This window comes from Vespa crabro, chromosome 5 (assembly GCF_910589235.1).
Source record: "Vespa crabro chromosome 5, iyVesCrab1.2, whole genome shotgun sequence".
Taxonomy (NCBI): domain Eukaryota; kingdom Metazoa; phylum Arthropoda; class Insecta; order Hymenoptera; family Vespidae; genus Vespa; species Vespa crabro.
The window spans coordinates 6,665,263-6,690,262 of record NC_060959.1 but is presented as its reverse complement, the minus strand read 5'-3'; the positions used below and the strand labels follow the sequence as shown (position 1 = coordinate 6,690,262).

The 25,000-nt window shown below is 34.1% G+C and overlaps 1 protein-coding gene across 8 annotated transcripts in view; it reads right to left on the bottom strand.

The window, feature by feature from the left end:
• LOC124424524 (kinesin-like protein KIF2A) overlaps positions 1-25,000 on the bottom strand; it is a 33,444-nt gene that overhangs the window by 2,125 nt on the left and 6,319 nt on the right. Inside the window, exons 1-13 of one of the 8 annotated variants that reach the window (XM_046963706.1) lie at positions 11,665-14,739; positions 11,190-11,284; positions 10,262-10,357; positions 8,238-8,378; positions 7,735-7,765; positions 6,606-7,032; positions 5,900-6,473; positions 5,564-5,813; positions 5,246-5,400; positions 4,950-5,156; positions 4,651-4,825; positions 2,046-2,138; positions 1-661 (exon numbers count right to left, since the gene is read on the bottom strand). The exon at positions 1-661 is cut by the window's left edge and continues 2,125 nt beyond it. In XM_046963706.1, coding sequence (XP_046819662.1) covers positions 510-661; positions 2,046-2,138; positions 4,651-4,825; positions 4,950-5,156; positions 5,246-5,400; positions 5,564-5,813; positions 5,900-6,473; positions 6,606-7,032; positions 7,735-7,765; positions 8,238-8,378; positions 10,262-10,357; positions 11,190-11,284; positions 11,665-12,850 — 3,582 coding nt within the window. In that variant the 5' untranslated portion in view covers positions 12,851-14,739 and the 3' untranslated portion in view covers positions 1-509. Of the gene's footprint in view, positions 662-1,278; positions 1,495-2,045; positions 2,139-2,194; positions 4,185-4,650; positions 4,826-4,949; positions 5,157-5,245; positions 5,401-5,563; positions 5,814-5,899; positions 6,474-6,605; positions 7,033-7,734; positions 7,766-8,237; positions 8,379-10,261; positions 10,358-11,189; positions 11,285-11,664; positions 14,826-25,000 lie in introns of those variants that run through there. The other 7 variants (XM_046963707.1, XM_046963708.1, XM_046963703.1 and 4 more) reach the window with 7 other exon arrangements.

Genomic DNA, 25,000 nt, shown 5'->3' with positions numbered 1-25,000 from the left:
TTTGTTTAAAAATAGGATCTCTTCTCTTGATTTTAATTGGAATAAAATGGAGAGAGAGAAAGAGAGAGAGAGAGAGAGAGAGAGAGAGAGAGAGAGAGAGAGAGAGAGAGACATAGTGGAAAAGAGAGACACAAAGAAAAAGAGAAAAGAGAAGAGAAAAGAAGAGACAAAGAGAGAGAGGGAAAGAGAGAGAGAAAGAGAAAGAGGAAGAGAGAGAGAAAAATAGATAGAGAAAGAGTATTTTTGTTCTTATCTCAAAAGGCAAGAAAGGTGTGTTGATAATATATGTATGCAGTCAGGTAACTGTGCTAATCTCAGACGATGAAATTACACTGTTGTTTCCGACTCTTCCAAGGACAGAAAGAGTTGACGCGACAAAAGGAGGACACGATGTGGGCATCTTTTACGAATTGTTTGCTGGTGCCTTTTCTTCCGGTAATGTTAATGTCCGGTAGTATTTGTGTGCTTTTATATTTTCTCGTCTTTTTCGTAATTCTCGGTAAGGATCCTTAATTATATCGCGAGTTGCGCGTTCGCGTCATCTTCTGACTGATTTGTTCTTCTTGCAGTAACTGGCCCCGGAATTGACTGACTTGGTCCAATGCAGTGTTCAGGCTGTCACGTTGCTGCACCAACAACTGCTCCCATTTCTGGGCATACGCTGTAACAGATAACATTAATATCTGTCAGCCTGAAGCCATAAATCTAAGAATGAAGGCAGGAGGTTCAGAGTTAAAATTTTTTGTCACAAAGATGATATTCTGGTTGATTTGGCAGAGAACCCTGTCACACTCCGGATTGTTATACGTCAATTTACAAATGCCTGTTTTTTGTTTGTTTAACATTTAATATATTACGCATTAACAATGATTCGCTCTTGACACCTTATACGCTTTGTTTTTTAGTTGATTATTATTTAGTCCATAGTCACATGTGTATGTTGTTGTCATTATTGAATACCTAAGCGACCATGTGGATTAATCATAAAGCAAGCGATTAATTTAATTAACAGGATTTAAGCGTTATTTTTTGGGGTTTTTTTTTCTTCTTTTGTAATAATGTGATGAGAATACAGAAATCCTTCCTTTTTTACTTTCATTTAACATTTTATGTTATTTTCTATATACACGTATAATCGTTAAATATAATTGTTTGGAAGAATAAATTGTGGACAGCTTTTTATCATTGACATGCTATTACTATGACTGGCATCGTATATATCATTCTATTATAACATATTGAATTAGCACAAAGAAAATACAGCTATTACAAAGGTAATCCACACAAAAATAATATTTATTAACAATAATCTTCATTTTGCATACATAACACATTAATGATATATCGGCAATTTAAAGGATACACATAGTTACTTTTTCAACGCACCAATAATAATTTTAAAATAATTTACCTTTTTGTATATGTGTAGCAGTGGCTTATATACAGGAAGAAGAATAATTTCACGAAAACGCACTAAACAATGCTTGCGGAATGCTGTGCAATGGAAGAAGAGAAAATTATAAGAGAAAAGAAAAAAGTTGAGTTTATCCTTCCAGAGATGACGTTAATATAATCTTGAAATTTTTTTTTTGAAAATTTATAAGTTCTTCTCAATAAATACTTTTACTATTATTATTTATAATCTATAAGACTAATCAATCAACATAAAATTAACACATTAATTAGTTATCGCATATAACAAAAGATTCATTTATTTAATTATGTTTTGAATAAAATCATAATTAAATAAGATTCGAAACTTCATTAAAGATGTCGAAAATTAATGTGTAATTCTGTTGAATCAAATCTCTGTCATATATTAATAATGTATCGTCAAAAAACATTATTTTTGGGGATTGACTAGATTGAATTCGCATCGAATGCACTGATATAATGATTATTTTGTGGAGCACATGTAATTAGTATATGTATAATATAATGTTCATTATATATATATATTAATTTTATATATATATATATATATATATATGGTAAGCTGCTTTTTGTGATGTTTATATAGAATTGTTTATCGCATATTATCGTACCATCCGAAAATAGTTTTCTTTCTATCAGACGTCTATGCAACGAGAAGCTCCTCAGGTAGGGTGACTCAAACTTTGTTCTTTTCCTTCTGAAATCTGTAAGGGTTCTTGACGTTATAGTTAATAATTTGGTCTATACTTAAATTTTCAAATTAATTTTGCACATTGCTTACGTTTTATTTCGTTCTTATGACTTTATTTTCTTTTTTTTTCTTTTTTCTTTTTTTTTTTTGCTGCAAGTTTAAGTTCGATGGTAAATGATTTCAATGATTATAATAGTGCATTTTCTGGAATGAATTTAAATGGATATTTGCAACGTAAATAAAACTTATAACTATAATAATTCCTAACGTTTCGTAAAACGAATTATATATAATATATCATCTTACGAAAACATGCTTTCTTTTGTATAAACAAAAAATAAATTTTAATTTATAAAAAATCTTATACCAAATGTAAATATATATAATCACATCCATTTAAACAAAATTGGAATGTAACTTAAGAAAACCTTGAATTTTTTTGTTATCGTTATACATAAAGAAAGAGAGAGAAGAGAGAGAAAGAGAGACAGAGAGAATTAGACAAAAAACAATTAGCGATTGACAAAATTTTCGCGTGCATGCAGCCAAACTTAAATAGAAAAGTCAAATGCTCAAAATTTGTATTTGGTTATTAAATTAAAATTTCTGCCGAAGCATTCCAGTTTTACTCGTAATACTAATTTCAATACCATATATCGTTTTATATGTTTATGATTGGATAATATTAATGTTTATCACTTAGTGATTTAATATAATTTGACTTATCAATTCTAAAAAAGAAAAAGAAAAAAAAAGAGAAAGAAAAATAAATCTTACGATTCTAAATCACTGAATTAAATTCGTTGTTCAATGTTTACTTTAAACGATTGTATTAGGATTTCTCCGTTAAAATTAATAGCAATGCACTCTCATTCTTGCCTACTTTGTACATAGATAATGAAAGTAATGTAAACGATCGGCAAGAATGAAAGTAAAATGATATTTTTAATAACAATGAAGATAAAAGTTAATAATTTTCGATAAAATGGTCGAACAATGGGAGAGCCTGCCTGTTTGTTAAAATGAGCTGTTTTATCTTTAAGTTTCGAATTGACCCAACATTTTGCCGAATTTCTACAACATTCAAAAATATTGCAAGATACTAGATTTTCTTTAACATTAATAGAAGAAAATTTGTTATCTCCGGTTAAACTAGTACTTTTGTTAAATACATAGAAATCATTCTTCTGTATGTTCTCCGTAATAGCATTTGGTTTTTCATCTTCTTGCATCATTCTGTATCTCAAATTTATATTACGATCAGAATAAATGTCATAATTCAAACATAGATCTTCTTTAATGTTATTGTCCTGACCAGTTTTAATATTATTATATAAATCAAAATCTTCTGTAGGACAGTTGGTGGGCAACTGATAATTATTATTAAATAATTGTTTATCCGTCTTTTCAATGCTCTTAAAGACCCGATCATTTAATGCAAATTCATTTGAATGATAGATGTTTGTATTTGTCACTGGTTGCTTATCCTTGAAAATATTAGAGTTATTGTTACATGTTGTTATAGTCAATTCATCATATGGACTTCTATTACTATCACGTGGCAAATATATATACTTTCTATCATTAAGAAGTTTATATTTTTTGGATCGATCGGAAAAAGTGCCGGACCAATGATATTTCGACGCTTTCTTTTTTCCAGACGTAGACCATTTAACACGTTGATTCATATTAGATTTTGTTGGACGAAATCCTACCATCGATGAATTTTTATTAATCGTCTTTTTTAACGTAACAGCATCTATACTCTTCGTCTTTATCTTATTTGATTCTACAAACGTCATTTTATTATCAATTATATCATTCTCGGTTGAATTGGAACTCGTATCACTTTTGCATTTTCTTTCGTCCTTCGAAGAAGATTTCAGTGAATTCTTGATACTCGTTTTATTGGTTGCATACATATCCTGTTGTATATTGTTATCTGAAGTGTTGTTCGTACTGTCGTTTATCATAATCGTTGTATTTAATGTCGTATTGCTGCTTCCCCAGCTCCGGCTTAACGTGAAGATCGAATTTGCCTTAGTCTTAGAGCGCGAATCTGTTATAAAACGCCACACACTATGATAGTTCAGACGATAAAGTTTTTCGTTTTATTTGTTTTTATTTGGATGGGAAACGAAAAACATACTTTTTGTTTTTGTGACCTTGAGAGTGATAACTGCTCTTTTAAGGAGGAAAAAAAAAGAAATTGAAAAAAAAAAAGAAAAATAAAAGAAATTGGAAAAAAAGAAGACTAAACGATTTCTTTGCATTGTCACAAAAAAGCAAGTGCATTGCTACTATTAATAACACAAATATAAATCATGCACAAACTTTTAAAGCGATACACCCTTTTTGTACACGGCGTAATGTCTATTGCTAATACCAACTAACGGCTCTTTCAATTCGATTCAAAGAGAAAACTTGGAACATATTTGAAAAAATAATATAATAATCAAATTCTGGGAGCATATATTCGTAGTAAACATAGAAACGTTCGTGCAGATTCGGAAAAAAAACCTTACCTTCTTGATCGTAGTCCACCTCGTGAGTTGCACTGAAAACGCTGTGCGCTTCATTGAGAAATCTGGTCGTGTTGTCCATTACCATTTTGTGCGTATCCAATACCTCCTCTTCTAACAATTGTAGAGCAGAAACTGCTTCGTGGAAAGTATAGAGATCTTGCGAAAGTTCACCTTCCTAAATTATCACAAATATAATCCATTTCATTCTTATTTTTCCATTGATTACTATTAACTCAAATTTACATTTCTTTCTCATTTGTATTTCAATAGGGATAGAGAACAATTGTTACATAACTCACATTCAAAGATCGAAGTTGTGCTAAATCACTGTCCGAGAGAACGCTATTGTTGGCCTGTTCTTCTATCTTCAATCCTCGATCATCATCAGTAGGTGAAACTTTTATCTCCGTTGGATCGGTTGCAGCTAATTCCTTTACTCTATCTGCGTACCTTAACGTATTTAAGGAATGCTCGCAAGAACTCATACCAGGACTAATCATCGCTATCTATAAATTGCATTTATGTACATATATTATACATATATAATAAACATTTAATATGTAATAAATATGTGGTAGAAGTAGATTTTACTAACCATACACGTTTTAGATTTTTCACCGATAAAACTGTCCCTTAAAACCTGAGTCAATTTACTTGCTCTAAAAGGCAAGTGTGCTCCTTTACGACTTAGTGCGCGAATACACTCCTTCAACGCTAGCAAGGACTTGTTTATCTCAGCACCCTCCATACCTGCATCCAATCGATGGTTACAAATATATATATACAATATATATATATATATATATATATATATATATATATATATATATATATATATATATATATATATATATGATAAATAGTATGAGTAAAGTACATAAGGAAGAATTCAATAAAAAAATAGTAAACTCACGCGTTTGTCTGTTCGCAGAAGAAGTATCAGCACCTCTTTCATTTCCAGCAAGGTCAATAAGAGAAAATTTCCCGTGTACTTTATGAGTACCTGCGGTTCGTGCTATTATTTGAAATATCGCGTGCGACCTCGAAGAATTGGAGTTTGCACTCGTTTGTCCACTCGTCCTAGCACTGTTACCATGTTGTATCAATTTTAATACTTCATCACACGTCTCTACAACCTTTTCTGTTAGTCCGACTATTTGAACCTATAAATTATTCACATAACATTTTTTATATTTATTCAGTGGCATTGATTTAAATAAAATACAGTTTTTATTAATAGCAAACATACTTGTTGTTTCCCATCCTCTAAAACTCTTAACTTTTCCTTGTCTGCCAGGAGATCGAATACTTTTCCAGAATAGATTTCAAAAAAACTAGCAGAGATAACTAGATTTAATGGACGATATTTCGCCATTTTAAGACATTTGAAGACATCTTTAGCGACCATAGCGTATATACCCTTTTTACAGTCCTGCGTTTTACCATTAAAATCACCACCCATGGTATGTGTTTTTCCACTACCAGTTTGTCCGTAAGCGAAACATGTAGCCATGCCACCTTCAAAAATTGTTTGTACCAACGGCTTCGCCGTGTACTTATAGACTATCTCATTGTTACAAGTTTCGTCGAAAGCATAATCAAACCTAAAGATCTGATTTTCCAAATATTTTGTCAAATCTACTTTGGCTTTTGGTTCGTGTACTACCATTTGATCTTTACTGGGCACACTGATAACGTCGACTTCTTTTCTTGTCACTTCTTTTTTATTCAATGGTCGTTTTCTAACGCATACGGTGATCTGATGATCCTCGACAGTATCGGTTTCTCGTAACGGCCTGAATTCAATGCTATTCTGATATTCTCTGAAATATGAATGATGAAACATGAAATATGAAACATTTATGACTAATAATAGATTGTCAAATTTAGATCTAACGATTATATATGTATATATATATTTTTATAGACTTATATTATCAATGTATTAAGCTAACCTAATCATGGCAAGAAATTCCCAATTAGGATTGCCTGGATCTAAATTCATCAGAGCCTCTTTCTCTTCTTTAAGTTCCGCCTGACGTTGTCTCCTTTCTTCCCTGTTTTTCTTCAGTCTTTCTACTTCCTTAACGACATTGGATCGTCTACCTCTGCCATTTTCCATTTGTGCTTGCTGTTGCTGTTGCTGTGATTGTTGCTGTTGTTGCTGCTGTTGTTGTTGCTGTTGTTGCAGCTGAGTTTGCTTTTGCTTGCTTTGAGCGGCAGCCGTAACGTTTAACGGTGTCATCGGGGTTGGTGGTATGTTCTCCAATTCTCGTCTTCCCGTCAATCCAGAAACGGAATCACCATGACCATTTACCGAAGCTACTGGAGCCATAATGTTTGTTGGTCGACCTGTTTGTCGTGATGTTTGTCTCGTATTTACTGAAATCATTTAATTTTTCTATTGCATTATATGAGAAAAGAAGGAACAAATTCTAATCGGTACACCGTCGTTCTCATTAGTTCTCAAAATTATCCATTAAAGAAATAATTTTAAAAATCAACGAATAAATTCCTCTTACCGTCATCGATCTCCAAATGAAGTACCTGATCATCGCTTTTAGATTTTTCGCAGACAACTTTGTTTCTTCTTTTGAAACAATACAATAGAGGATCGAATCTCATGACTATAAAAACTAAATTAATAATTTTTTAAGAAAGTAAAAGAAAACCGCAGAGTAGACTGACCAGTAACGAACGAAACACTCGACTGTTAACAGTGTATATACCGTACTGAAAGTTCTGGGGTCCTTGCCCTTGTGTTCTAGCATATAGGCTACGAATATCGATACTCTTCCATGTATGAGTTTATACCTGGACACACGCGACATACTACTAACATACGTCGTTCCTGTATTCGTAATATCTGGCTTCTTCCTAAGTGAAGAGAACGACGGCGCATATACCGTAACTGTAACGTTGAGGCCACCGAATTGACTTATCGAACGTGTCTTTACAGACTAAAAACTTGGCCGCGAGCTCGATATTCACGTGAAAAAACTTTCAACGTTCGAGATTTATGATCTAACTTATCTCAATAATGACGACGACGACGACGACGATAACGATGATTAGTTGACATACCTTTTACTGGAACAGACGGCCTCGTAGAATACTGAAAAATAAAAGAGAGCAATACGTTAGAAAAACCATCTAAAATTTTAAATGTTAGTGACCCACAAAAAAAAAAAAAAAAAAAAGCAAAGCAACGAACTTTATACAAATAATAAAAATTCTTTCCCCCGAAAGAAAGAGAGCTCGGTGCTGTAAACGAACGTTGTTCTTCTCTCTCTTTTTTTTCTTTTTTTTTTTTTTTTTTTCATTCTTTTTTAAGCCGAGTGTATGATACATATTTTGCTTGTGTATGTACGCCGCCTCTGAGAGAATCCAGTACCCATCATTCCAGTGATAATAAAATAAGGAAGACTATTGAATGAGAAAGGTCGTGAGAGAGAGAAAAATTGAAAATAATGTGCTTCCGTGTGAGAAAGAAAAAGAGCATATAGGAAACGCAAATGGAGGAGAGAATGAGGACTTAGAGAGGATTGGTTTTTTTCAGATGTTTAGGGGGTAGGAGTGCGCGTTACCGAAAGACGAGATGTGACTCGTACAGGAAGCGTTGCGGATGTAAGGCCGTTTCTTGCGGTGTGACCGCCATGCCGTCCTAGTGAACCCTCCTCTTGGTTCTCCAACTCGTCAACCCCCTCATCCTCCTCGCCGGAAGAGTCCTGTGTTCGTTGTTTTCATTTATTTCATGTGTGTGTGTGTGTGTGTGCGTGCGTGCGTGTGTGTGTTAGAGTGTGTGAGTTTGTGTTTTTTTATCACGATTTGTTCGTCGAATTCGCGAAGCACGCGTTGTTGATAATAAAGCAAATTAAATTAATGTAAGATAAAAATGATAACCAAAGAGGGAGATATATATATATAGAGAGAGAGGGAGAAAAAAAGTGAATAAAATAAATGGAAATGTTGCATTTTCCAAAATGGTCGATCAAAATGAGGGAAGTAGGAATCGAGAATGAACAGCAGAATTTTGCCGACGATTTTTTTTTTTTTTTTCATTAGGGATTTGTTTCATTATTGTATCGTTTTGATTTTTTTTTGTTATTTCGAAGCGGAATTCCGAGGTCGATGATCCCATCCGTCGGTACAGATCCGTGGTTAAGAAGAGCAGCGTCCATGGAGGAAAAAAGATGTTGCGATGTTAGTAGCACGAATGGTGGAATCTCGCGCATTAGAACTTGGACGTCGGGGGATTTGTCGAGAAAACAAAAGAAATAAGGAAAGAGAATCTTGGGACGTTTCACTTTGTCGTTACTTTCTCGTTAAGTGCTAAGTCCTAACGAGATACATATGTCATTTGCATTACGTAAAAAAAAGAAAAAAAAAAAAAAAAAGAAAAAAGAATATGTAAAAGAAAAAAGTCCAGACTAATCTTCTCTTTTGTGTAACATCCGTCGAGTAGTACAAAATTAAGAAGTTATATCTATATGAATGAGAAAAATACATAAAAATTAAAAAGAAAAAATATTACACGTGACGAACACTGGTAGGATTCAACTGGTGTTTTCCTTTTTTTCTTAACATTATTATTCCATGTACATACTTAAGATACCGGAAGTAAGATGGATCCAAGCTTGTACGAGTATCTCATGTAAATAAGATTAACCTGTCAACTGTGTAAGTTTATTTTTAAAATAATGTCTATCTATGTTCTGTAACAAAAATTTAGATATGACGAATATACACGAATATAATCGTACAGAGTACGATTAAATTAAATTATAAACGAATACCCGTCAAAAACTGAATTAAATTATAACGAAAAATAAAACTATTCAGTAAGACACGCCCAATCATACATAGATAGCTTTTCTTGTCTTGCTTCGTCGAGTCGTTTACGCGTCGGGTTCACGTCATTTACGCATTAGGTTGCGTTGTGTTCATGTTGTTTCCGCATCGGATACGGAAATTATGTCGCCACAAAAAAAAAAAAAAAAAGAAAAAAAACCCTTTTACTATAATGACTGCCAACTGTTTAATGGATTTTTTAAAATTTCAATTTGTTTGTGCCTTAAAATATTCTTAAATATTTCTAAATTTATAAATATTGTTTAATTTTCATTAAAATTGTAATTTAAATAACAAAAGGTAATATCTTTTTTCGCATGACGAGTGTAATTGTGAAACACAGTTAACAGGTTAACAACAAACGATCGTACCTGAAAAACGTACATGTACTGGAACATGCCTATGATCGGTTCCTAATATTCCTTGTCGCTTAAACGAGAAGAGCCACGTTATTCTTTTCACAAGAGAAGTATTACGTATCCCAGGCAACGAGTAAACAGAATTCGATTCATAGTCGATAATAAATGTCCGTGGACATCTTCGTTCCTTTCAGTGGAACTACTAATAACATTATACACCGTACTCTCCCTTCTCCTAATTCAATTCTATTATATGTATATATGATTTTTTTCAAAAAAAAAAAAAAAAAGAAAAAAAACCATGTACAAAGTTTATCATCAATATCATGACATAATACAGATACTACTGCTACTACTACTATTACTACTGCTACTAATAATAATAATCAATTTCAACGTACCTTCGCTACTAATTCTACCACATTGTTCATCTGCGGTGGTCCCATCGTCTTTTTATTTAATTCGGGATTCAAGGCTAGAATTGCATCGATCTCCACCTAAAACGAATAAAAATTAACGAGATTAAAAAATGATTTTTGTTCTACGTTCAGAAGTCCTCGATAATGAATTTAAATTATGCGCGTTTATTTAAAAACTTGACACCTTTACCTTTCGGCGTGGTATTAAACTCGGCTGATAAGGCATTGTAAATGATCAACACGTTTTATTGAATATATCGAAAAGTAAATGGACTTTTCTGTTTTTTATTTTTTTGCTTTGTTTTCTAATCAATTACGATGTTTCTACACAGACAAATCACTTAAAACATGTTATCGAGTTAAGAAGAAATCACGTTCTAAGTGGCTTTGTAGCTTGTCGGAAATAGATTCGTGTTCCCATTAACGGTACATGCTATTGCGATCGCCACTATTGCGTAAGTTCCAAATCAAAAATAGTCCAAATAACCGTGACCTAGGATTCTAAAAAGCAAAATTTCGAAAATCCGACAAAGAAATTAATATCTTTTAATTATATTACGAAACACTGTTACGATATCTCCCAAGTATTTAAAGAAAAAAAGAAACAGAAAAAGAAAAAGAAAAAAAAAAGAAAAACTAAATTAATTAAATCTTCTTCCTGTATCGATAACAGCGACGTTAATTGGCGCGTAATTCGATTTCGTGTCGCACGAAGCGCCTCCAATTGAAAATTGATCGAACTATGGAGAATAGAACGATCTACTGAAGAATAAAGAATAAGGTCGAAGATAAATGGAAGTCGGATTAAACCATTTTATTAGAAAATCAAATATGCGTTAATAATAACAAATTAACGAGGATTATGCATCGACGATTACGCAAACGAGACGATTCTTTCACAATGGCTTACCTCTTTCCCTTTGGTTTCCCCTTTTTCGAACCATTCTACAGTTACGGTGCGTTGCTCCCAATTGACACCAGAGACGATAGCCGAATGAACGCGACCTAAAATAAGAAGATAAAAAAAAAGAGATAGATATTAGAAAATATCAAACGAAATTTAACAATTTCCTCTATACTTAAACCAATTGTTAAATGATATTTATATATCGTTATCGAGCGTTCGATGAAAATTTTAATGTCTTCGATTGGTATAATGATTTATTTATTTGAATAATACAGGATGGGTTCAACAAAAGTTCTTAGGTGATTTAAAAAATATTATTTACTCTCTTTCGAAATTTTTTTCGAGGCTAATGTTTTTGTTTTTCAAATTATAACAAATTTTCTAAACTCGTAGTATGAAAATCTGAAATAAAATTTCCTTCGAATCTTCTATTCTAATTCTAACGATCATCTATCGCCGATACGTTAGGAAAATATACCGTTTTCTTCCTTTTCCGATTTAGCACGATTTATCATCTCCCGTTTGATTCGATTATGAGATGAAGGTCTTGGTATCATCGATCCTTCCCTTCCTCTATCTTTTCCTCTCTCTCGTTGACAATCCTCGTCATCTTGAAGTCTCACTTCGAAGCTGCAAGAATTCAGCTTCTTTTTAATATCTTTTTTATCGAAGGTAGCCGATTTCACGGATACTGATTCGTCGAATCCAAACTTATTAATTTCACCGAGAATAGAGACACCATTTTCTTCGCACTTTCGTTTAGATTTATTTTGAGAAATTGTTATGGAACGTTCAACAACGGAGTCGTTCAATTTCGATCTTCCAATCCTGTCCTTTTTCTTTTTCTTATTCGTTGTCGTTGGCGATTTCTCTCGACTCTTCGATCTAACGTCGTAACCGTTACAAGGACTCTTGCTAGGAAAGTTGATCCTCGATGATATCCTCTCCTCGTTTCTTCTAGCTCTGAAAACCTTCAATGAATTCTCCGAAAAGGTATCCTCTTGCCTTTCACCGGTTAACAAGTCGAATGCAGGACTAGAAGTACCGACGGACGTTGTCGTTGATCTTGAGAAAGATTTTTCAAATATTTCTTCATCCTCCATTAACCGATTATCCTTCGATGAATCTTTGCTCAAAGAATCGTCGCTATATTGATGACCCTCTTCCTCCTCCTCATCCTGTTCCTCTTCCTCCTCCTCCTCTTCGTTACTCGAGTCGTTGTATTCTGAGAGATCTTTACGATACCAAACTTCTTCATTTTCGATCAATCTATTGAAATCATTTTCACGACTAAATCTTTCCTCGTTAGTCGTCCAATTAGATTCGAGGATATCATCGCCCACAGGAACTTCAACATCTCGATCGATCGTTCTTTCTAATTTTTCATCTTTTTCGTTTAATGATATTTGATTGTTCTCAAAACGATGATGATTTTTCTTCTCCTTTCCCTTATCTTCTTTCACGTTCTCTTTTCTAACCTCGTCAATTTTACGCGATTCTTCATAATTCAACGTAACATTATCGATCGGTGTCAAAGAAGAAGAATCCTCTGATATCTTCGACTTCTTCTTACTCTTTTTATTACTCGTCTCCTTTGTTCTATTCTCTTCCTCATCTGGATCCTTTTTCTTCGAGCCACAGACACAACGCGACAACCAATCCATGTTTAGAAACGTCCTTCATACGGAAAAAGGAAGATTCAAGGACGACATCCTGACGACTCTACTCATCGTCCTGGATACTTCGAGACGGCTCGGGGATCTCCTAGGCCAATGTCTTCTTCTTCTTTTTTTTTTTCTATTCTTTTCTTCTTTAACTTTTTCCTGCTATTGACACCTGCGAACAGGTCTTCGTCGCATCGACGAAGAAAAAAAACTTCGCCATCTGTGGCAAAACGATGATCATGAAGATGTTTCGATTAAAGAAAAATCGATCCTTCTTCCACGAGTTACGACAATCGAATGTCGGTGTCTCTTCCAATCTACCCTTTCTATCGGGTGTCCCGATGCAACCGGTATTTCTCTCTCTTGTTTTTTTTTTTTTTTATTTTTTTTCTCAAACAGTTATTTTCTACCTTTTCCGTATCCTCGACTTCGTCTTTCTCTTTGGCTACTTGCGCAAAAGCCGAAGCGTTTTCCCAAGGTGTAATCTTACCAACCAGGTGGTTTCGAGTATCGAAGTTACTGGCTGCTTAGCAGAGTCACTCCGGTATCGGTATCGTCGAGTCGATTTTCACTCGTTTCACTTTCCTCTTAATAAAAATCATCCTCGTCAACCATTAAATGATTTCTTTTCTCGAAGAGGAAAGAAAAAAAAATGACAATAATAATAAAAAAAATGGGGAAAAAATAGATGAAGAAGCAAAAAAGTTATCACATTCGTTTGTGGCTTCCTCGACGAGAGATTCTTACGTATCCCTATTATTCCTTGGGTACCATCGTATATTTTTTTCTTTTTTTTAAATACACTTTATATACAAGTTTACCACTAAATCGTACTGTAAATATAAATTCTTTTATTCGTTCGTCGTATTTTCAGAAAAGTGAGTTTGCGGTATGCCACGTCGTTTCTCGGCTTTCTACTTTTGTGGTTCATCTATCACACTACTATATATTCTTATTGTACGCTCACCGATTGATTTTCTCTCGAGGAATCATATAAGAAAATAGAAAAAGAAAGAGAAAGAGAGAGAGAGAGAGAGAGAGAGAGAAGGAGAGACAAGAGATGTAAATTAATATTGTCGAAGAGAGGAGACAGACTAAGCTAACTTTTTCGCCAACTTTCGTTCGTCGAGAGTCGATAGAGCCGGAAATAGAAAACCTTCCATGTGTCTACCCCTGTCTGTCTTTCTTTTCTTCCCTTTTTTCCTTCCTTTCTCTTTGACTGAACTCTTAGTTGTGTAGTTTAGAACGTGATCCAGAAAAAACGTCTGGAAAAAGGTACAGGCGAAAGGAGGAGAAGAAGAAGAAAAAGAAAAGGATTGGCCATTCTTCACGGTCGTTCTCGATCCAAATGCTCTGAATTCTTCGAAATTCTTCGACGAATACCAAATTCGAAATAACTATTCTATGTGTTGAATACTATCTTTTTTTTCTATTCAATTTCGTTGCACTTTAAAAGGCAACAATTTTGTCTAACTTTTGATAATGCGAAAGAAAAAGAAAAAGAAAATGAACGAATTATTACGAATAATAATTTATACGTAGAAACTTTCACGCGTGAACAGATAGTTCGGCACTGATTTCATTCGCACTCACGTCGCGCTTAACTAAACTTTGTTCTGACATTTAAACGATCGACGGGGAAGACAACGGTTTTAAAAGGAGAACGGATTAGCGGAGCATAACCACCACCAAGAGTAGCAACGACAATGATGATGGCGACGACAACGACAACGACGACGACGACGACGACGACGACGACGACGACGACGACGACGACGACGACGACGACAACGACGACGACGTTGATAGTAATAGTGGCGGGAGAATAGCAAGAGCGTCATAACGCCGTCTCGTTCGCACTGACATCGCTGGATCGACTGACAACATCCTTTTCTCAGGGAGAAAAAGAGAGAGAGAGAGAGAGAGAGAGAGAGAGAGAGAGAACTTGTTTAATAAACACATTTATTATGACGCTCGGGGAGAGTCATTTCTATAGTCCCCTCCTCGTCAACCCTCGAGTAAACAATTTCTCGACTCGGCTCGATGAGCTCGATCGCGTTACGCGCTATCGAATCTTTATGTTCATCTCATATATATACATATATATGTACATATATATATAATCCTTAAATTATCCTTCTAATAAAATAGTATAGAAACAAAAAAATATTTTATTTCGAGTGAGAAGCATCGCAATTAATTCGTACAATAATACAAGTTTCTCTTTCATCATAATTACAAACATACATATGTATATAAATTATTCGAGAATGATAGAGAAGAAATCGATTAACATCGAGAAATGACGAAGGCGTCCTCATTTTTTTTCATTGCCTCAATGGCGTAATACGTCATCGATAGACATCCTAATCGCCAAAGAAATTAGCTACGCATCGTTAATAAGATTCAACTAGGTAACACAACGAGAACACGTTCCATTGAGTATCTCAAAGTCTATTCGATTCATTTATGAGCGTTTGAAAACTTCAAAAGGAAAGAAGATGGCAAAATTGTCGAACGTTGTTAATTATTTGGCTTGCAACGATGAGAGTTCACAAATGCAGACAAAAGTGCAAAGAACATACACGGTCTGCATCATCTCGACGACACGATCTGTCGTCTCTCTCTCTCTCTCTCTCCTCCTCCTCTTTCTCTCTCTAGTCAACTATCTATGAGGTACGGAAGAACACTCATCTAGTATTCGTGATATACGACTCAACTCTTCTGATGCGTGACTGTGCTCGGTACAGCCCATATTTATTTACACTACACTCGGAAGTCGAGCCGATTTCCTACGTGCTGTGGTACATACATATATACATGAATACATACATGCACGTAAACATATATATATACACATTAAGATATGCGATGCACTCCTCTCTATGCATCGAACGCGATCGTTATGCACCATTTTTTTTATCTATATCCGCGTTACATTCTTCCTCGCCTTGATCTTCGTTCGTACGTGAAAAATTCGCTAAGTATCTTGACTAAAAAAAAAAAAAAAAAAAAAAAAAGTAGCACAAGTTTCTATTGAAATTTTAATCTATATATTTTACTCGCATCCCGATTAAGGCGGGTGTTTTAAAATAATCAGTTTGGGGGTCTACTTCTCTCTTTCTCTCTCTCTCTCTCTCTCTCTCTCTCTCTCTCTCTCTCTCTCTCTCTCTCTCGCTCGCTCGTGTTCTACGGTCTATTGAACATTAAATTTAAGCGGTTGTTTCCTGCCGCAGATCCGTCGTGTGGAAAAAAACGAATGAATAATTCTACACCATCGAATATCTATCGATCATTTAATTCATATTATATCGATTTCATATCGACGAATCTTTTAAAGAATTTCCTCCACTTTTTCCCATAAGTACATTTTAATAAATTTTAAATTAAAACGAACCTTCGTCGTAACCGTGTTCATTACCGAACTCATATTCCCACGTATAGAGAAAGAAAATGACGTTGAGGTGGGGAATAATATACTTCACGTGTATTGTCCCTGACTCTTTCAAGCCTCGTTAGCGGTATCGAAATCTTTCCTTATTCGGAATCGCGCGCATTTTATTTCTTTCTTTCTTTCTTTTTTTTTTTTTTTTTTTTTTTTTTTTTTTTTTTTTTTTTTTTTTTTTTTTTTTTTTTTTTAAAGACCTTGACATTTATTTCTTTCTCGTTAAATTTGATTACAACCAAATGCGAGATCATCGATGATCTTTACATTAGATTCATTATTAAGAATGATAAATAATTTTTTTTTTTTAATAATTATAAAGATATAATAGACAGCTCTCTTTTACCTATTTTGAACGGAATATATCTTATCGTAAACGTGACACGGTAAATGATTTCTTAAAATAGCACACGGTGCAGTGAATTTAACTGCACTGAAATTGAATTCAATTAGTGACGCAAGACCGCTCACTTTTTTAGCCTTCGTAAGTGCAGTAAGATTTCAACGCGTTATTTTAATGGATCATTTTTCTAACCGACTTTGCGCGCGAATGAATTCGCACTGTTACAGGTAGGAAGTTCTTTCTGTAACTTGCATTCAAAAATCAATATTTTATGAATCTCGATGAGAGATAAAAAACAGGACGTAACTAAGTAGATGTTATGAGGTCATGCAAAAAAAAAAGATGCAATAATGGCGCGAAATTCAAAGAGAATTTATGAAAGGTACCATCAACGCCACCGTTCGTCAGAGTATCAGTATTAAGGATGTAGATACCTTACATACCGATCGAATTAATATTCAAAAGATTACCACTAGGTGACACTACCAAACGAAACTGTTTTACCGATGAATACAAAAAGTCCGTTGGATTCACGCGACACCTACATATGATTAATAACGGATCAAGTCTTTGAAATGTCGTTGAGGTTAGGTTACCAAATATGTGCGCTTTTATATATATGTACATATGTGTGATGTATGTATATATATATACATGTGCGCATAGAAATACATATGTATTTACATATGACATGTGCAGACAGTTGTGTATCCGATAGTCATGAGAGAACGCAAAGATATATTATGTCACTTTCGCGTGCGAGTTTTTAAAAACGGATTGCGCGTTATTACGAGTTAGTTTCAATTGAAGCTTGAAGAGAATTCCAGAAGACTATTTTTTCAATACGAAATGAACGTATATCAACTTTTACAACTAATAATACGAAACAATCAATTCTGAATTTAATGAAAAATAAACGAAACACACCTTGCGTATATATATATACAATTGACGGGTTGTAAGCTATGTATTGATAGATGTGCCAAAAGCCGGTATATTTTGACGTTAAGTCGACACACAAAGTAGTTTTCTTTTTAATCACCTTGCGATAAAAAAGTGAACGTCCTATACAAACAATATCGATCTAGGTCAAAATTTTAAACTCAAAGTAGTACAAATTTTGTTATTACTTCGTCGAAAAGCATACGAAGAGAATTTTCTCCAAAATAAAAAAAAAAAAGAAAACAATGTTTTACACGAAAAAATTATTAATAACAATTTACGTTGCTTATATATGCAATGGCAAATATCCTTGCACTCGTTAAAATAATTACGATCTTGTAATCAAGAAACAATGAATCTCTTAATTAAATAAATTCAAATAAAATAATAACGATCTTCTAACCGAGAAACAACAATGGGGCCTTTAGCAGAATAGACGGGTCATTTCACATCAACGGTATGCTCGTTTCCACGCATGCCGTGCGTTCGCCACAACGCCATTTTGATGGTGGATATGTACTATACTTCCTCAACGATATGAGAAAAACACGTAAGGAAATATTTTCCGAGTAGATAGAACGTACTTAAAAATAATATAACGTTCGAACACATTCATCTAATCAATTCAAATTAATTCTCAAGTGTCGAAAATTATAATTTGTCTTTTATTAAAAAAGAGAAAAAAAATTGAATAAATAAATAATTAAAAAAAAATTATACATCTTCTCAATTCCAATAAATCACGCATAAAAAAAAGCCACGCAAATAGGAAAGAAATCGAGTTTTTAGTGGGCGGCTCTTACTAGTCACACTTGTGATGAAATAGAAAATGCAAATATGTAATCACGATCGATCTTGAGATCGCACACGATAGATACATCTCTGAGTCAGACATGTAGCGAGAGAGAAAAAAACACGTTTTCTGCTCCCGAATGCGAATTGCTTATTATTTTGTTTTGTTTGTTTGTTTGTGTTTATTTTTCTTTTATTTTTTTTTTTTCTTTTTTTCTTCACGGGTTATATAAATCCATAGTAACGTGACTATTATATACCGTAATATTTTGAACAAAACTTTTTCTTCCTAAAATCAATAGATAATAAATTGTGAAATAATGGCATTGTATGTATCGTGGCGAATATATTTGAAATGAACGGAGGCGTCGCAATAGACAGCAGGATACGTTTAACAAATATATACATACATATATATATATATATACATATATACAGAGTGGAATGAAAGTTCGTAAGCGGACCAAAAGTCCTTAGGTGATTTTAAAAATGAATTACTCTTTTTCGAGACTGTTTGGATTAATTTTTTTTTTTCTTTTTTTTTTTAGATTGTATACCTACAAATTTGAAAACTTTTCAGACGAATTTTTGTTGTTGTCGAGTTGTAAAATTGCAAGCATAGAAATTTTTTGTTTGAGAACAAAATCTGAGAGCAAAATTTGTTTAAAATATCCCGAAAAAGGGAATAAACAATTCTTAAAATTATCTAGGAACTTTTGAATCACCCTATATATATGTATATATATATATACACATATGTATTTGTATTTTCTCGTCGTGAAAACGGATTTCAGCGACCATGATGATTGCTAGAAAGAAAGAGAAAGAAAGAGAGAGAGTGATGACACGAAGTTTATTGGATTAAAGTCTTCTACCACACGCACACACGTATATCAAAAAGAGAGAGAGAGAGAGAGAGAGAGAGAGAGAGAGAGAGAGAGAGAGAGAGAGAGAGAGAGAGAGAGACAATAACTTGGAACAAAGCACGTCAAAGAGACCGAAGAGGGCCAACTCGAAGAGAGAGACTTCGATCTTTTATTCTTCCTACAACTCCTTTTATTCTTTCAACGAGAGAAAGAAAGAGACAGAAAGAAAGAAAGGAGAAACTCTCGAAGAAGAGAACAATACAACACAACAGTATGCCTGACATACGAGAAAGCTTACCTTTTGACCGTCCAGAAAGATATACATACATACATACATATATTACATACATACATATATAAATATATATACACATACAATGTACGTGTTTTTCATAATTTAATAGCAAAGAATCTGTGCAGTCGAGCATTCATTCTTTTTCGACGCTTTCGAGTCGACTCGAGAATTCAAAGAATTTCTTTTCTTTGTTCCCGCGAATAGTTCTGTTAATTAATCGAGAATAAATTCCCCGCCAGTATAAATCCTCTAGAATAATAAGATACGAGAAGGTGAAACCAACAAATTTACACCATATCCCGTTAAGAGAGAAGAATCATATATATACCTTATTATTTCTCGTTTTACGTAAGTATAATAATACGTATATAACTATATTTAATAAATATTAAATACATTCGCAAGGAGGAGGGGGGAGGGAGAGGGATTACTAGGAAGCGCGTAATGAATGCGAACGAATGAGTATATAATGGAGTTCTCTCTCTCTCCTTCTCTCTTTTAATTTTCAAACGTCACCAAATCTCTTCCTTTTTTAGCGTATGTCATTGAAAGTAAGACACAAAGGACTCGGAAGTGACAGGATAAAAGATGATTCTAAACATATGTAGAATATACTGAGAGTGAAAGAAATTAAAAACAAGAGAAATAGAGATAGAGACAAATATAGATAGATAGATAGATAGATAGATAGATAGATAGATAGATAGATAGATAGAGAAATACAGAGATGGTGACGGTAATGACGTAAGATAAGATAAGGTAAGGTAAGGTAAAGTAAGATAAGGTAAGATGAAGTGAGGTGAAGTGAGGTTTGGTAATCCAGGAGAGCCTCCTTATGAGCGTCCTTATAAGGTTGCAGCGCCCACGTGCGCGACTCGACAAGCTTGCATGCTTTCGGACAAGGACTATGCGACTCTCTGGATTTTTTTTATCTCTCTTACACATATTCACATCAGACGACGCACATGGAAATGCGTACCTTATACATAACACGTTCTATTTATCTCTTTCTCTTTCTAATTCTATATTCTCTCTAATATCTTTTATACCCTCGCTAACTAATGATCCACAATGAGCTCTGTTAAGATCTCTCTTTCTCTCTCTCTCTCTCTCTCTCTCTCTCTCTCTCTCTCTCTCTCTCTCTCTCTCTCTCTCTCTCTCTCTCTCTCTCTCTCTCTCTCTTTCTTCCCCTCCCCTATTTATCTATCTATCTAATGTATGAAAAGATACGGAGAATGCAAATTAGAATTACCTTTCTGTTTTCTTTATTGCGCTTTTAATAAGACCGGAGATTTCGACAGTAAGTCTGATTTCTATTACTATTGGTTTCTCCCTACTGCCCTCCCAGACCGTAATAATAATACCTTTAGCCGTCTACATTCGCAAGAGAAACTTTCTAACTTTTTAGGAGAGTTATGATATATATATATATATATATATATATATATATATATATTGCACACACACACAAACATGTATATGTGTTCTACACACGACAAAAAGTACTTCCGTGCTAGGTAGTATTATCTATCGATTACAATCTCTCTCTTTTATACGTGTACGAATATAATAGATAACACACATAAACTCATACATAGACATGTATGATTTCGAAGAAATTGAGTCACTCAAGATGAGATCGATATATTTATTTGATGCGACGAAATAATGCGATTGATATGATCTATTTGTCAAAACGTGGGACAAGGAGAAAAAATGGAGCATGGGGGAAAAAAAAAGAAAGAAAAAGAAAAAAGAAACACCTTAATGCAAAACGTTTCGCATGCAAATCTATATGTAATTTCCCTTAACCAATTAAAATGCGTACCTTTATCGTGCTTCTAAGATTCCAATTATGCAAATTCCGTTATGCATCACTTAATATACGTGAAGATGCATAGACATTGGTATGTATGTATGCATATATTATGACACTTGTTGCGTATCGATGATACCTTATTTTCAAAGTGGTCTTTCATTTTTTACAATATGCTTGATCATTATCTATCTATCTATCTATATATATCACAACGTAATTATCGTCTCATTCCATGAATCATATTGTATTAATATCGAGGACCTACAGCTAACTTAATCTACATGGATTGATTAAAAAAAAAAAAAAAAAAAAGAAAAAAAAAACACCAGCATGTACCGAACGAAATAATATCGCGATTTATTTAAGGCGTGTCTTGAAGTTAATGTACTTGATCCAACTATATTCATACGTATACTAATGTACATATATTTCCGTCATATTTGGGATTAGTTTTTCCGTAATTATCATGGCGCGACTTAATCTCAGACGAAGGCGGCATCATCATCATCATCATCATCATCATCATCATTATCATCATCATCATCATCATCATCATCATCATCATCATCATCATCATCATCATCATCATCATCATCATCATCATCGTCGTCGTCATTCATCACAGTCGTTGCGTTGCATTGCGTTGCGTTGCACTGCGTTACACGCATCTTAAACTCGTAATTGACGAATGCGCTCCACTTTCTTGAGCTTGGCCCGCGTTCCTTCTTACGTAGACGTTTGTATTTATTTCTCGATAAAAGAAGACAGATGAAAGAGAGAAAGAGAGAAAAAGAGAGCAAAGAATCTATCTATCTATCTATCTATCTATCTATCTATCTATCTATCTCTATCTCTATCTCTATCTTTATTTCTCAACGATGAAAGTTACGATCGTCTCCTCTTCGGCTAAACTATTCTTAGATGATCTTTTACGGGTATATCAACTCTCATGCTAGTGTCTCTGTCCACTGTCGCTTAACCGAGCTCCAGATACCAGCGAACGTTCAAAATAGAACGTGCCCGAAAATAGATTTGCACTGCCCGTGAATGCCCCTTTAATGCATAAGAAGAAAAAGAAATGTGGTAGTCAGTCTTAAAAGAAAATGCTTGGTAAAGAGCTGACTCGACCCCCGAAGAGCGAGATCAACCTCCTCAACAATGGAGCTCGATATTAAATCTTGCTACGAATCGTCGTTGACGACGATACTTCGAGTATTCCTAGAGTTTCTCTCTCGACTCTCTTACCCCTCACCTCTTAACCCCACCCATCTAACACTACTTCTTTATCTTCTTCTTCTTTGCTTTATAAAGACAATTTTGCTGATATTGCTCTTCAATCATGCCCGTCTTTCTCTCTTTCCATACTGCCGATGGGTATCGATAAAGCTATCCGTTTCTATGGTATAAGGAATATATAGACAAGTGTCATTCTTACCTTCTCTCTCTCTCTCTCTCTCTCTCTCTCTCTCTCTCTCTCTCTCTCTCTCTCTCTCTCTCTCTCTCTCTCTCTCTCTCTCTCTCTTTCTATATATCGGGTGTCCTGAAAATACTCTACAGAATAAATTTCGATCCGATTATAATATAATGTATATGTATATACAGGTCGAGCCTAAAGTTTTTTTTTTACGGTATAAGGAATATATAGACAAGTGTTAATTCCTATCTCTTCTCTCTCTCTCTCTTTTTCTCTGCTATCAGGTGTCTTTAAAATACGCACTTGTTAATTTAATTTCAATGGACGATAATATAATGTGTATAAATGCATATATGTATATAAGTAAATATTTTTTTTTATTAATTGGATTATTAAATTACGTAGATAATTACGTGTCTAAAAGAGGTTTTGATAAAGGGAATAATTGATTTTATAAATTACTCGGTAACTTTTTGCCCATCCTATACAATAATTGTAAGGTCGAAATCCGTGACAACGTTGGTCATCCTATAACGAGGATTGGTCTTTTTATTGATATCGATGGATGTACTTACGTACGCGTTAACATGTGACTGCGAACGAGATTCGCAATCCTTTGTGCAATTTCAATGAAGCAAATCGAGCGAGACTAATTTTCGTCGGCGTTGCTCTATGTATATATCCTATCGATTATACGATTCTCACGTGTCTGTATTTGTGTCTATGTGTTTGTATGTGTGCTATAGATTATATAGAGAAAGAAAGAGAGAGCAAGAGATATGTTCAAAGCAATGATATATTTCCTCGCAAAGGAATATTTCTAATGCAGAAAGAGAGAGAGAGAGAGAGAGAGAGAGAGAGAGAGATTCGTTAGTTTTATATGAATCTTGGATCATTTAAAAGAGAAAGAAATCACCATCATCATCATCATCATCATCATCATCATCATCATTATCATTATATTTTCTCGACCTTCGTCAATTTGCCGATTTGACTTTGAGATTTCATGCCATTGCTAGATGAGCCGCGTACTTTCATCAATTGTACGTTACTAACGGGTTAACCGTAATACTTGTTAAATGCCTGTAACTTGTCACGGCAATTGTGCGTCCGTAGTTGTGGAAAAATTAATTGGACCACCGTTAAGTTCACTAACGAACCGAAACGTGTTCGTTATAAAACCGTAAGAAAAGGATCTGTAAAAGAATCTTCGCGTATTATGATGTAACAACATACGATAGAAATCGTCTTAGAATATATGCTAAGATTTATTTTTCTTTTTCTTTTTCTTTTCTTTTCTTTTTTTATGATAAATTAGGATTTAAGCTTTTACATGATGCAACGACAATAATTATTCTAGTTAGATATTTTCATTACTAAAGTATTACGCTCGATTGATGATTGATGATTTTTGAACCTTTTTCTTTTCTTTCTTTTTCTTTGTCATCTTTTTTACGAAAGATGTTTTTGTCCCGGATAACCTCGAAAAAAAGAAAAATCCATAATTGTTAAGACCAAGGAGACTTTCAAAGGTATTCCTAACCTAAAAAAAAATCCAACTACAGCTGTTTCTCTCTTTCTCTCTTTTTTTTGTTCAAACTCTAAGACCGTGAAAACTAGCTGAATTTTTTCCGCTAAAAGCTTGCCTTTTTTAAACATAAAATCCTTCCTTTTTTGAAACTTGCCTCTCCTTCAAAGTTATCTCTGATGAGAAGCAACGCGTCATCTATTTGGGATCGAATATTGAACACACGTAGTAACCATGCACGATGTTTTAACGTGGATGTGTATGCGCTCGCGTGATGGTATGTATGTATGTATATTTTTGTTTGTTTGTATGTGTAGACCATCAGACAGAAAGAGAGAGAGAGAGAAGGATAGAGAAAAAGAGAGACTTCCCTTTCTTGGAAAATGATCTGACTCATTCGACGTTGAAGAACGCGCGAAAGAAACCTTGCCGGTCGTCTTGCATATTTGTGTGTGTGTATATCTGTACATACGATGGTGTATATAAAAATTTCAAAAAGATAGATATCGAACGGAAACGACTACAAGTTATCGCTCTCGTACAAGTTTCGATTTCAAATTCTCTCTCTCTCTCTCTCTCTCTCTCTCTCTCTCTCTCTCTCTCGTGCGCGCGCTCTCTATCATGAATTTTTAAATTCCTTATTAGATTGCAAAATTCAATCATAGGAAAAGAGGGAGAGTTCATATAACATGCAAATAAAGTAAAC